Here is a 14,545-nt window from a genome sequence, read left to right on the forward strand (position 1 = left end):
TTCCAATCTGGATACTTTTTATTTCTTTTCCTTGCCTAATTGCCGTGGCTAGACCCTCAAATACAATGTTAATTAGAAGTGATGAGAATGGACATCTTTGTCTAGCTCCTGACCTTAGGGGGAGAGCATCCAGTATTTTACCATTAAGTATGATGTTAGCTGTGGGTTTTTCATAGATGCCATGTGTCAGATTGAGAAAGTTCCCTTCTATTCCTAGTTTGCTGAGTGCTTTTATCATGCTGGATTTTGTCAAATGTTTTTTCTTCATCTATTGAGATGATCATGTGGTTTTTGTTATTTTGTTCTATGGATTGATATATTACATTAATTGATTTTTTGGGGGATGTTAAACCAATTTTGCATTCCTTCATACCCTGTCCCAGTCAGTCCTTGCCCCCAAAGCCCAAGAAACCACCACTGATCTGGTTTGTTTTTTCCACCATAGATTAATTTTGCCTGTTCTAGAACTTCATATAAATGGTTGTACAGAATAGAGGCTTCTGGCTCTGTCTTCTTTCACTTGGCATAATGTTTAGAGATTCAACCATGTTGTATGTGTTAGGTGAAGTTTTTATGGTGTTAAAATGGTATTACAGTCAGTAATGTATGCCCAATTCTGCCCAAATCATGGCCACCCCACCCTGTAAGAAATAAAGAACAACAGAAAACGAGAACAGTGGCCACTTTATTGTTAACGAGGCTGTTGCATTCCTTGGATAAATTCCACTTGAGAATGGAGCATAATTCTTTTTATATGTTACTGGATTCAGTTTGCTAGTGTTTTGTTGAGGATTTTTCCATCCATATTCATGAGCTATTGGTCTATAGTTTTCTTTCTTGTGATGACTTTGTCTGACTTTGGTATCAGGGTAATACTGACCTTATAAAATGAGATAAGTGTTTCCTCCTCTTTTATTTTGTGGAAAAGTTTGTGAAGAATTGTTATTAATTCTTCTTGAGGTGTTTGGTGGAATTCAGCAGTGAAGCCATCTGGGTCTAGGCATTTCTTTGTGGGTGTGTAGTTTTTTGATTACTGATTCAGTCTCTTCACTTGTTATAGGTCTATTCAAATTTCCTATTTCCTGTTGAGTTAGTTTGAGAAATTTGTATGTTTGTAGGGATTTGTCCATTTCATCTAGGTTATTCAATTTACTGACATACAGATGCTCATAGTATTGATTTATAATTATTTTTATTTCTGTAAAGTTGATAGTAATGTTCCTTTTTCATTTTTGATTCTATAATTTGAGTCTTCTCTTTTTTTCTTGGTCAATGTAGCTAAAGGCTTGTAAATTTTTTCAATCTTTTCAAAGAATCAGCTTTTGGTTTCATTTATTTTCTCTATCATTTTTCTATTCTCTATTCATTAATTTTTTACTCTAATCTGTATTATTTCCTTCTTTTCTTTGGGTTTAGTTTGCTCTTTTTCCAGTGTCTTACAGTGGAAGTTTAGGTTATTGATTTGAGTTCTTTTTTTAATACAAGCATTTATAGCTATAAATGTCTCTCTAAGCTCTCTTTTCACTGCATCTCATCCATTTTGGTCTATGTGTCTTCATTTTCATTCATCTCAAAGTATTTTCTGATTTCTCTTTTGATTTTTTCTTTGACCATTGGTTATTTAGGAGTGTGTTGTTTAATTTCCTCATATTTGTGAGTTTCCCAAGTTTTTTCCTACTAGTGATTTCTATATAGAGAAATTACTAATGAATATAGAAGTTAAAAGATCGGGAACTAGTAACAACAGCGAGGAGACTTTGGTTCTGGCCTGACTCTGTTGCTGAATAGCAAATCAATAATTTCATTCTACTGTGATCGGAGGACATCCTTTGTATTATTTATATCCTTTTGAATTATTGAGGTTTATTTTATGGCTCAGCATATGGCATGTCCTGGAGAATGTTCCATATGCACTTGAAAAGAATGTCCATTTTCTTTTTGAGTGGAGCGCTCTATGGGTCTGTCAGCAGTTGGTACAGTGTTAAGTGTTGTATTTAATTGTTAATCTTCTGTCTAGCTGTTCTACTCATTTTTGAAAGTGGAGTATTGAGGTCTCCAACTGTTATTTTTGAATTTTCTGTTTCTCCCTTCGTTTCTGTCAGTTTTTGCTTCATGTATTTTGCTGCTCCATTGCTAGATTTGTTATGTTTATTATTGTTATATCTTCCTAATGGATTGAACTTTTTATCGTTATAAAATGTTCCTTTTATTTCTAGTAAAAATATTTTTGTTTTAAAGTCTATGTTGTCTGATATTAGTATAGCCACTCCAGCTTTCCTCTGGCTGTAGTTTGCATAATATATTTTTTCCATCCTTTTACTTTCATCCTATTTGTATTTGAATCTAAAGTGTGTCTCTTATAGACAACATATAGTTGGATCATGTTATTTTATCCACTCTGACAATCTCTGCATCTTAATTGGATTATCTAATCCATTCACATTTAATGTTACTGTTGATATAGTTGGATTTATGTCTGCCATTTTACTTTTTTGTTTTCTATGCATCTCATGTCTTTTTTGTTCCTCCAGTCTTTCTTTACTGCTTTCTTTTGCATTAAGTGAATGTTTTCTAATGTAGCGTTTTAATTTATTTAATGATTTTTTTCCACTACATTTTTGAGTTATATTTTGGTGGTTGCTCTAGAGTTTACTATATACATCTTAACTTCTTAGGATGAGCTTCAAATTTGTACTAGCTTAATTCCAGTGATATATGAAAATATTACTCAATATGGTTCTATTCTCCTTTCTATGTTCTTGTGGTATTATTATACATATTATATCTGCTAATATTATAAACCTGACAGTACATTATTATAATGATTTCTTTACCATCTGTAGTCATTTCCTTAGCCCAATACAGCTTTGTTCTCATCTCCTTTGTGCTGTTATTGGCAAATATATTACATTTCTATATGTCATTGGCCCTACAATATTATATACATATTTTATGCACTTGCTTTCAAAATCAGTTAAGAGAAGAAAAGAGAAAAAATATGCATTTATACTCTTTTTTGATTGCAGAATTACCTTTATTGGGGTTCTTTGTTTTTTCTTGTGGATTCAAAATTACTGTAAGGGGTCACTTGCTTTCAGCCTGAAAAACCTTTCTTTAGTGTTTCTTGTAAGGTAGATTTGCTAGTGACAAATTTTGTGTGTTTTTTTAATCTGAGAATATCCTTAGTTTGCCTCATTTTTGAAAAATAGCTTTGCGAAGTGTAAGATTCTTAGTTGACAATTATTTTCTCTGAGTACTTTGAACATGATATCCCACTGCCTTCTGGCCTCCATTGTTTCTACTGAGAAGTCAGCTGTTAATCTTATTTGGTTCCCTTGTAAGTGATGAATTGTTTTTCTCTTGATACTTCCAAGATTTTCTCCTTGTCTCTTTCAGCATTATTATCATGTGTCTGTTTGTGGATCTTGTTGCATATCCTACATTGAGCTTCCTGGACATGTAGGTCATTGTTTTTCAATAAATTTGGGGAGTTTTCTGAGGAATAGTTTCTGAGGTTCTGACCCCTGGAGGACTCCTCTCAGCTGTCTTATTCCCTGGTTATCTCCTGCAAACTAGCTGGTCTACAGTTTAGGCTGTATCTTTATTAAATCCACGAACCTGCCCCCAGCTGCCTTTTACCACAACCTCCACTCTTCTTGAGAGCACTGTTGGGCTTGAACTTCTCCAAGCTATGTTGCAAATGAAGTCAATTCCTTTCGAAGAGATTGGCAACTGTTTTGCAGCCTCCTTCTCCCCCGAGGCAAAATCTCTGAGGTAGTGCTCTGGAGTTTGGGGTGAAGACAATGGTAAGCTTCTGAGGGACATTCTAGGAGTTGAGTGCTTTGTGGAGGGGCAGGCAGCAGCCTAAAGTCCTCTCAGCTTGCCTCTCCTCCCATGGAAACATCATGTTATGAGCTGGGGCAAGGGAGATCCAGGTCCCAATATTCTTATGGTGCTGTGCTCAGGGTAGAACTTCCATTTCATGAGTGAAGGTTGGGTGGCAGAAGGGAGCCTTCACCTCTCTACTGCGCTCCCCTGGGACTTAGCCCCAGCAATAGAGAGCTTGGGGAAGGATGAGAAACAGCGATCTCATGCTCCTCTTAGGAAGAAGGCCCTTCAGCTAGAAACGGGGGTGCTGGCCGGGAGAGGATGCCCTGTGTTTTGGGCTGCAGCATTCTGCTGGAGTCTCTGCTGCCCTGAGTTCAGGGGGCTGGTGGAGGAGAGAGCAGATGGGTTCAGATTCCACAGACTCTCACCTTTTTTACTGAATTTTCATGGATTTTCTTGAATAGATGTTTCTTCATTTGCTATTTGCCCTTAGGACCATTTCCAGAAGCTCTCAATGGTTGTTTCTTCGTTTGTTTGCTTATTTTATGTATTTCACAAGTTTCAGTGGGGAATGGGTCAGCAGATCTCCTCACATGGTCATGCTAGGTTGATCTCTCTCCTTTCTTGTCAAACAAAATCTAAATCTTAATACTAGCTGCTGCCGCAGCCCAAGGCAATGAAAGAACCCAAGGTCATGAGTGAGAGGAGGAGAAGAAAGGGATCCTATGACAGGCCCTAGGTTATATGGTTACTTTAGTCGCAGGGAAGATGAGAGAAGAGAGGGCTCATCCATGTTCCCAACCTTTAACATGGTGACCATGGCCTCTAATAAACCAGCCTAATGAGGTTAGTATTCTCTCTTCAGAGACAGTGTGGGGCGGGGTGGGGTTGGGGGACAGTGAGGTGGTATTAAGAGGAATGGAGCCACCTGCTCTTCCATACAGGCAGAGTTCATGACCTCAAAACTCTTCTGTAGTGTGGCATCGTTAGAGAGGGGCATTGAGCTTCCTATCAGGTGATGGGTAGAGAAGGATAATGAGCGTGGGATTTGTAAAATGTCCAGCCTTCAGATTCTGAAATAAAAGCAAACCTCCAACATATCTTTTCATGTCTGTGTCAAGCCCCGGACTGTTGTAACAGCGTCTGAAGTGCTGTTGCCTCCAGCCTCTCCCCTCCAGTCCTTCCCCAGCTCTACAACTGGCCTCAGAAGCCAGGGGAAGACATCTGGGCTTTGTTCCAAGCACAATGGGAAGCCTTCAGAGGGACTTGAACAAGAGAGTTTCATGGTCTGATTTCTGTTAAAAGACCCCTCTAGCTGCCGTGGGGAGAAGTGGCTCTACCAAGCAAGAATGACAGGAGGGGACAGGTAGACGGACAGCGGTGGCCTGGACCAGGGCCGCGGCAGGGGAGGTGATGACTGGTCAGATTCAGGAGACGGTTCCAAGGATTTGCAGATGGATTAGATGTGCGATGCTCAAGGGCAGGGCTTTGGCCTGAGTGAGCGGGCAAACAGATGGGGAAGATAAGGGAATTAAGTAAGCTTGGGAAGGATGTGTGGGAGAGTGATAAGGGGGAGAATCACGTATCCTATTTTAGGTATGATAAACTGAAATAATAGACTTCCTAATAAATGGTGGCTATCATCACTGTTTCTACCACACACACTTATATAATGACCTCTGCAAGCACACGTGCGCTCTCAGCTTGCGGCTCAGCTCTGCTTGTCGTGTTTTCTTCTTTTCTTCCCTTTACATTTTCCACTCCTCCTACTCCCCCACCCCCAACTCCAGACTACCCCCAGTGACTGCTGGAGGCTCTGGAGATGGGACAGGCAGAAGTTAGAAACCTGAGGCACTCTCTCCGTGCTTCCTGCATGAGCAAACCTCTGCTCGGGTCAGCTCCTTTATCAGTGTGGGGAATTGGGCTCAAAGGAAGCCCCCGCCGTGAGACCCCGAGAGCATGCAGCCCTCTGGGTTCCACTCCTGGTCCTGCAGACCCTCTGGCCTTTCTGTCTCTGTAGCCAGGCAGGCAGACAAGTTACCAGGCAGCGCTACACAGAGCTGGTGTGAGATTCAAAGATGCAACAGAGAGAAGGACAGAGAGCTCCGCATGAGAAGGTGACTCTGAGTCAAGATCTGAATTAATTTGACCCATTTAGCTATGCTGTCATTTTGTATCAACCGTGCCAGAATAGCATGTAAAGACATCTGTCTAGGAGCCAGCTGGGGAAAGCTGACTTGACTGCCCGAGGCCCACTCCCGACAGAAGGCTGGCCCAGCCATGAGGGCTGGAAACATCCAAAGGCCACTGCATCTCCCGGGGGCACCAGCACAGTCTTCTTGAGCCGGGTGCTTACAGAGGGAGCCCTAGTGCATGCGCGTGCTGGGGATCAGCGGGGGAGATGAACCAAGGAGTTTCCTGCCTCTGCTCTTTGATCTTCCATGCTGCCCATGCCCTTAGCAGTGCATCAGCTCTGGTAACAACGGCAACGAATTCTCCTAGAGAGCTAACTATGTGCCAGGACTGGTGCAAGCACTTCATGTACAATAACTCATTGAATCCTCATAACAGCCCACAAGGTGGGTACTATTATTATCATCCCCACTGTACAGATGAGGAAACTGAGGTTTAGAAAGGAGAACTAGCCCAGGGTCACCCAGCTAAAAAGCGGTAAAGCCAGATGTTCTGGCCTCAACTCCATGATGGACAGGTGGATGGCTGGATGGACAGATACAAGATAATCCACAAGGAACAGAGCAGAGGGTGAGTCCACGGATGCTCAGCATAGGGAAGGTGTCTGCAGGCCCCAGAGAGCAGGGGTCACTTTTGTTACTCTTTCGTTCTATTAGAATTTTATATATATAATTTTTATAATGTTAAACATCTTTCTGCTTGCTTTAAAATATAAATACATTAATACCTATATACAATCAGATCAGTTTTCTATCTAGTATGGGCACCTTTTAGGGTACAAGCTATAACACAGGGTAAATAAATTGTAGGTGTAATCCCTGCTCCACCAAGTCTCCTCCACAAACATCACAAGCTGTCTGGTCTTGGGCAAACCCCGTTAAATGCTCTGCAGCTTGCATTTCTTGTCTGGAGCTACCCTACAGGCTAGAGGCACGAGTAATTGTAATCATAATCATAAAAGCTGCTATCAACTGAACCCCTAAGGTGTGTCTGTGCCGTGCTGAGCACTTGCATGTGTTCTTTCTTTTGTAATCTATTGAAGTCTAGTATATTTCTTTCTTTTTTTATTGAGATACAGTTGACATATAACGTATTAGTTTCAGGCGTACAACATAATGATTTGATATTTGTACATATTGTGAAGTGATCACCACAATCAGTTTAGTTAACATCTATCACCACACATAGTTACAGTTTTTTTTTCTCGTGATGAGAACTTTTAAGATCTACTTTCTTAGCAACTTCCAAATATGCAATACAGTATTGTTAACTATAGTCACCATGCTGTCTATTACATTCCCAGGACTTATTTATTCTATAAGTGAAAGTTTACACCTTTTGACTCCTTTCACCCATTTTGCCCACCCTCCACCCTCCACCTCTGGCAACCACCCATCTGTTCTATCTATGAGTTCAGTTTGTTTTTGTTTTTTTTAGATTCCACATATCAGTGAGATCATACAGTATTTGTCTTTCTCTGTCTGACTTATTTCACTTAGCTTAATACCCTCAAGGTCCATCCATATTGTAGCAAATGGTATTCCACTGTGTGTGTGTGTGTGTGTGTGTGTATACTTATAAATATAAATATATATACCACATCTTCTTTATCTGTTCGTCCATGGGTGGACACTTAGGCTGTTTCCCTATCTTGGCTCTTGTAAATAACACTGCAATGAACAGGGAGTGCAGATATCTTTTCAAGCTAGTGTTTTCATTTCCTGTAAAATGAAATAAATAATAATAAATATCCAGAAGCAGAATTGCTGGATCGTATGGTAGTTCTATTTTTAATTTTTTGAGGAACCACCATAACTGTTGTCCATAGTGGCTGCATCAGGTTACATTCCTGCCAGTGGAACACAAGAATTCTCTTTTCTCCACATCCTCTCCAACACTTTTTATTTCTTGTCTTTTTGATAATAGCCATCCTAGCAGGTGTGAGGTGATAGCTCATTGTGGTTTTGATTTGCGTTTCCCTGGTGATGAGTGATGTTGAGCGCCTTTTCATGTGCTGTTGGCCATCTGTATGTCTTCTTTCATGCATTATCTTTTAATCCTCCTAAAGGCAACTGAGGTGAACAGAGGTTATGTAACCTGCCTCAGGTTGTGCAGACACGAGGGGACAGAGCTGGGCAGTACAAGTGCCTCGAGGGCAAGAGCCATGTCCTTATTGCTTAACCCGGTCAGGGCTTGTCCCTGACCAGAGAAGACTCCTGGTTTGATGAGTGTGCAAAGAAATATGCTTGAGCTCTGGCCCCAATAAGAATTCTCCCTCCCCCAAAATTAAGCCCATGGATGAGTGTGTTAGTCAGCTCAGGCTGCCATAACAGAATCCCACAGACGGGGCGGCCTCCACAACAGACTTTTATTTCCTCACAGTTCTGGAGGCTGGAAGTCCAAGATTAGGGTGCCATCAGGGTTGGTTTCTGTGAGGCCTCTCCTCCTGGCTGGTAGACAGCTGCCTTCTCACTGTGTCCTCACCTAGCCTCTCCTCTGTGTGCATGCAGAGAAAGGAAGAGGGATCTCTGGTGTCTCTTCCTCTTCTTAAAGGGACACCAGCCCTGTCAGATTAGGGCCCCACCCCATGACCTCCTTTAACCTCAGTGACTTCCGGAACACCTCATCTCCAGACAGCATCATTGGGGGTTGGGGCTTCAACACGTGGACTTGAGTGGGGAGACAGAATTCAGTCCATAACGATGAGCTTTGAAGAGTTCTGGGAACCCTAAAATTTGTCTACAACATTTTGCACGATGGGAGTCCCCATACACCATCTGTTTGACCTCCCAAAAGGTAAGAACACTAAAAGTATAAGTGGACAAAGACGGAAAAGGTTCATGGAGAAATGGAAACAGAACTTGTATCAAGGTGTAGAAGAAAAAGAAATTTTTTATAATATTGTTTTAATGTTTTAAAAAGCAGAGAACGAGAGGGACAGTGGAAATGGGGACCTGGTATGTCAGCCCCACTTTACATTGTGAGAAGTTAGATGGCCTGTCTGCAGTCACAGAGTCCTCCAGGAGCCAGTGTGAGCCTAGAACCCCAGCGTCCTGAGCCCCAGCCCACACTATTTCCACCAGGCTTGCCGTCTGTCCTTCTCCTTAGACGTCAGGGCCATCTGGGCAGGACTCCTGGGCTGCCCTTCTGCTGACCTCGTGGATGCTCTTTCCCTTGCTTTCCTTCCAGAAGTGGAGCAGATCGAGGCCATCGCCAAGTTTGACTACGTGGGGCGGTCACCGCGTGAACTGTCCTTCAAGAAGGGGGCCTCACTGCTCCTGTACCACCGTGCCTCGGAGGACTGGTGGGAGGGTCGTCACAATGGTGTGGATGGACTCATCCCTCATCAGTACATAGTCGTACAGGACATGTGAGTGGGAGCCGGGACGTTCTGTGAAGAATGCTGTAATCGATTAGTGATGTCTAGAATGGGCACAGGAAGGGGAATGCTGGGTTGTATGCCAGCAGTTTGCTGTCCCTGATATAGTTGGCCTTCTGTAAGAATGGGTTATATCTTACTTCTCCTTAAATGGTGATCCGCTTAACAAATAAGCAAGCTACTTATCCTTCAGAGTACACAGAGACAGCATTTGACGCCCTTGGCCCACCGTCCTGACCCATCTGACATCCTCCAGAGTGTTCATCACCCATTATGATTCTCAGTGTCCAGGGGGTCTTGCCATATGCCTCCACTCTCCTGGGCCTTCCCTGTAGCCAGTGGCCAGCGCACTGCCCCTTCCACTGCCCACTATTCTCTTCCCCCATGGTGGCTTTCTCAGAGGATGGGCAGAAACAATCATCCTCTCATTTCCAGATAATAGGGTATTATTTAAAAAAAAATAATTTCAGGCATTAAAAAAAAGTCCTGCATCTCAAATACCTAGTCCTACTGGAAGGCCCAGAAAGTGGACCCCCTCCGTTCTCTGAAAGCCTTTGAAGGTTCCTGCACACACATTCCCTTCGGGCTCTGGTCAGGCTTAGACGGCACTGATTTATGGAGGAAGCTGCCACTAGCTAGACCTCAAGGGAAGGGGACCAAAAGCATAAGTTTTGATGGTAGAAGGGATGGTCTGAAGCCAGAGAAAAGTCCAGGGCCAAGCAAACCCCAAGAGGAATGCCACAGTGGAGGGCCGTCAGCAGCCCTCTCATGTCCCCAAGCCTCTGATGCGCCCCAGGGAGAGGGCACTGGGAGGGAGAGAGCAGTGGGAGGAGGTTGGCAGGACCCCCCAACAAGCTGAAGCCACCTCACAATTGTCGCCCGCCCTGGGTGGGGTGGGGAGGTGTGGTGGGGAGGCACCTTCTTCCTCCCTCACTTAGCCCTAAACTGCTTCTCCTGGAGCCACATGGAGACTCTGAGCCCAGTGCTCAGCTTGCAGGCTCCTCCCCCCATTTCTCCATCACACCCTCCAGCATTTAGCTTGTCCTAGCCTGGAGTAGCCTGGGAGAGAGGAGCAACCTAGCCGAGGGGAAAGGAGAAAGTTGGCATCGGGGTGGTGGCACAGAGGAGGGTCTCCTGCTGGAGAAACTGACCAAGGAGTGTGGCAGGGGGCATGCGTGGTCATAAGCATGCACAGAGTGGAAGGTGGCTCCTCCCGAGCTGTGGGGGTAAATTAAGCATACAGTGTGTGTTGATTCAGCCCCTCAGGCAGGTCTCAAGGAGCCCTGCACATCCTGGGTTCTCTGGAGCAAAGCACTCCTAATTCCCATCTCTCCTTCTCCCCAGGGACGATGCCTTCTCGGACAGCCTGAGCCAAAAGGCTGACAGTGAGGCCAGCAGCGGGCCGCTGCTGGATGACAAGGCCTCCTCCAAAAACGACCTCCAGTCCCCCACAGAGCACATCTCAGATTACGGCTTTGGGGGGGTGATGGGCCGGTAGGAAATGCAGATTCATTTTTTCCTGCTAGTGCCATGCCCTTCCTGTCTGGTTAGGGAGAAGTGAGGGGGCAGGAGGGAGAGCGGGAGGCTGTTGTGGCCCTTTGTTCCCACAGGTGTCAGATGGGGCATACCGGGGTAGGCTGGCTGGAACTGGCCCAAGAATGCCAGGTACAAAACCATCCACCTTGGGGTCTGGGGTAGAGAAGGAGAAGGAAGGACATTTATTGGCAAATCAGTGCTTTCTATTTAAAAATAATAATAATAAATGGGGGAGAGAGAGAGTTACAAATTGGCAAGTATTTTTGCTCCCTCTCTCTGGTTCTTGCACCTCCTCCACTTTCTGTAGAAGACCTAAGCTGTTATATTTAAGAATTTAGAGCTTGCGGACTCCCTGAAGTGCGCTACATAAACAGAAAACTCACACCCACTCACCAGGGCGGGGGAAATTGACACTCCGCTCACCGCCCTATTTGGTGGGAGCACATTTGCCGATTTCTTCACTCCTCCTGTGTGGGCTGGGCTGTGTCACATGACCTTTCTGCCAGGCAAGGAGCTGCGCTCATCATGCTGCATACAGGTATAGTCCAAAGAATGTGGTTATTAAAAAATAATAAGGAAAAGAGATGAAAAGAAAAGAAAAAAGAAAAGCTGAGTTTCTCACTACTTTCTTACTCAGATTCTCAAAATGTCATATTCTCTGTTTTTTCGGTGGATAGGTCATGGGATCAACCCACACATACGGGTACTTGCAGAGACAGCCAAAGACCTAGCCGTGATGGGAACGTAGACTCATGAAGCTATTTCAGCAGGAGTCCTCATGCCTCTTTTCACCACATTCTCTTCAGTTCAGGGCACGGCCGTAGATGATGGAATAAGGGGGAAAGTAGAAGGTTGGGTTAGGTAGATGACAGTCACAGGTGACTTCTGGGGGCCATGTCTTCTCCTGCTCACCTTCCTCTCCCTCTTGCCTCCCTCCCCTGCCTTCTTCCTGCCCTTTCTTTCTCAGTACCTCTTCCTCTCCAACACCTATGCTTTGGTCCTGTTGGGGTACCCACAGGCAGTGCTTAGCTTGGCGGGGGCACTGGGAACTGAAGTGCTGCTGACCACGTTGAGCTTGGTCCCCTGGTCACAACCGCTCTGCCCCTCTTCCCCACCCCCTTGCCACTTCCAGCCTTCCCTCCCCTCACAGCTGCCTTAGAATCTTTGGTGACCTCCCTAGGACATAGCAAAATCTCCTGTGGGTAGACCCTCTTGTCTGAAAAGTACTTTCACACCCACTGAACCTCACTCAAAGGTGGGCGAGGACTGGTACACCCATTTAACAGGTTAATAAAATGAGTCTGAAAGAGGACACAGGAAAGTCTGTGACAGAGACAGGATGAGGACTCGCCCTCCTGGTTGACACTCTAGTCCCCTTTTCATTCCACCAGAGCTGCCCTGAAGGGTGAAAGGTGACTGAGTGCACGGAAGGCGTGTCCCATGCAATTTTCACTCTTGAATGACTAGTTTCCCAAGATCTAGAAAAGCCTCCTAGAAATAGCCCTATTGCTGGGGAGATTGGGGGTGGGCGGCAACACTGGACTGTGTTGGGTTCCCAGGCGGGCCCTCCTGTGCTTGCAGGGAGTTAGTAGCTTTCTGGTACAGTCAAGCCTCAACGCTTCAGACCGATTAGAAGCCCTTCAGAATCGTGGCAATGTCTAAACCGCTTAAAAACGTATCATGAACCCAACTAACCATCCCCTAAGCGTTCCCAGGTTGAAAGCCTCCTGGCCTTGACTTAATCCGTAGACAAGATTCACGGTGTAGTTAGCACCGCTGTCTGCGGCTTGGAGGCAGAAAGCTGCGATGCCATCATGTGCCCAGGGGAAAGGGCCCCGTGCCACCGAGCCAGCGCTCGGCCACGGTTCTCCTGGCGGAATTGCCGAGTCTGGCTGAATTGAGGCTTTACTATACCCGCTCCCTAGACTAGAGTGTAGCGTGTGGCCTGGGGGTTGGCTGACCCGTTCTGGGACTCGCCAGGGTTGACCTCTGCCCCATGCCCCCGCCCCCTGGCTCCTTTGCAGAGTGCGGTTACGATCCGATGGAGCGGCCATCCCCAGGCGCCGAAGCGGGGGCGACACGCACAGCCCGCCCCGGGGCCTGGGCCCCAGCATAGACACGCCGCCCCGGGCCGCCGCCTGCCCCAGCAGCCCCCACAAAATCCCGCTCACCCGGGGGAGGATCGAGAGCCCGGAGAAGCGGAGGATGGCGACGTTCGGGAGCGCCGGCAGCATCAACTACCCTGACAAGAAGGCGCTCTCCGAGGGGCACTCGATGAGGTCGACGTGCGGCTCCACCAGGCACAGCAGCCTGGGGGACCACAAGTCCCTGGAGGCTGAGGCCCTGGCAGAAGTAAGGGCCAGCGGGAAGGCAGGCTGGGCTAGCCGAGACCCCCCGAGGGGGCTGCGGGCTGGGAGCCACTTGGCCCTTCACGCCAGGCTCAAGGCTAAGCCGGAAGGCAAGATGGGTGGCGAGCTGGCTTCCCGTCCCACTGTTGACCTCCCTTTGAGGAGTGGAAGCTGGAATGGGTGCAGCCGCTGGCTAGGAATCCTGTAAGGACTGAGGACCCCCAGTCTCCAGGGCTGGAGGGGGCATTTCTTCCCTGTGGGGAGGTGGATGATAGGGATGTGGTAATCGCACGTGTCTCCACAAGATGGCACGATTGAGTTACTCATTCATTCATTGATGTGTTCATTCATTCATTGACAAATATTGATGAGCATCTGTTCTGTGACAATCACTGTGCTAAGCACTGAGTACAATGATGACCTAAAATGGACCCAGGCCTGGCCCAGGTGGAACTTACAGTTTAGAGAAGAGAGGGACCAACCAGTAACCCACACAGCTGTGAAACAGCAGTTGGGTTGGGTGTCTTGAAGGAGTGGCACACAGTATTTTGAGAGCCTAAAATGGGGAGATTGCACGTAGGCCGGGAGAGACTCCCCTGGGGAGGAACCGACCTGAGACCCAGAGGACAAACGGGACTAAATAGCGGAAGCCAGAAGGGAAGACTGTTCCAGGATCTTCTAAAGTGCTTAGAGTTCTTTATTTTCCAAATTTTTCAAAATCTGAATGAGAAATCTGTGATTTTTATACTTGCCAAGAAAACCAAACAAATTTCTTTAACAAATTGTTATGAAGCAATTTGTTTCAACTGTTTAATAATTTGCACAACTGGTTTCATGTGTTTTTGACAGTTCTATCATATTTTCAAAAGCTTCCATTTTTTTTCTCTCTGGAATTTGGGGTGGGGCCCATTGTGTACCCCCTCCCTAATGTTATCTCCCGCTTAAGGTAAAAGAGACAACCAGAACCTTCCCGGCTGTGAGGATTCTGTTGTGGGGAGTGGCATTTGAATCCCTGGTCACAAGGGGAAAGGGAAAAGTTGTGAACTTGGGGGCTGCGTTCTAGAGGAGGCCAGGAAAGTTTCCGAGGGAACATCAACACAGGAACAACTCGCCCAGCAATTGGAGCTCCTGTTCACACCCGTAGGATCTGTGTTGGCCCATGTTCTGATGCCCACTCCTGAGGGATCCCTGAAGATCATTGCTTTGGCGTGGGTCCCGCAGCCAAGCCAGGCAACCTGCTGGTCCCTCCATTCTTGAAGGC

The 14,545-nt window shown here is 45.9% G+C and overlaps 1 protein-coding gene across 10 annotated transcripts in view; it reads left to right on the forward strand.

The window, feature by feature from the left end:
• The window catches only part of SRGAP3 (SLIT-ROBO Rho GTPase activating protein 3), a 245,774-nt gene that overhangs the window by 222,800 nt on the left and 8,429 nt on the right, over window positions 1–14,545 (forward strand). For 7 of the 10 annotated variants that reach the window (XM_014731442.3, XM_001495686.5, XM_001495769.5 and 4 more), the window contains 3 exons: window positions 9,211–9,391; window positions 10,745–10,894; window positions 12,961–13,288. In XM_014731442.3, coding sequence (XP_014586928.1) covers window positions 9,211–9,391; window positions 10,745–10,894; window positions 12,961–13,288 — 659 coding nt within the window. The remainder of the gene's footprint in view (window positions 1–9,210; window positions 9,392–10,744; window positions 10,895–12,960; window positions 13,289–14,545) is intronic. The other 3 variants (XR_011427199.1, XM_014731443.3, XM_070238542.1) reach the window with 1 other exon arrangement.

The sequence above is a fragment of the Equus caballus genome, chromosome 16 (assembly GCF_041296265.1).
Source record: "Equus caballus isolate H_3958 breed thoroughbred chromosome 16, TB-T2T, whole genome shotgun sequence".
Lineage (NCBI taxonomy): Eukaryota > Metazoa > Chordata > Mammalia > Perissodactyla > Equidae > Equus > Equus caballus.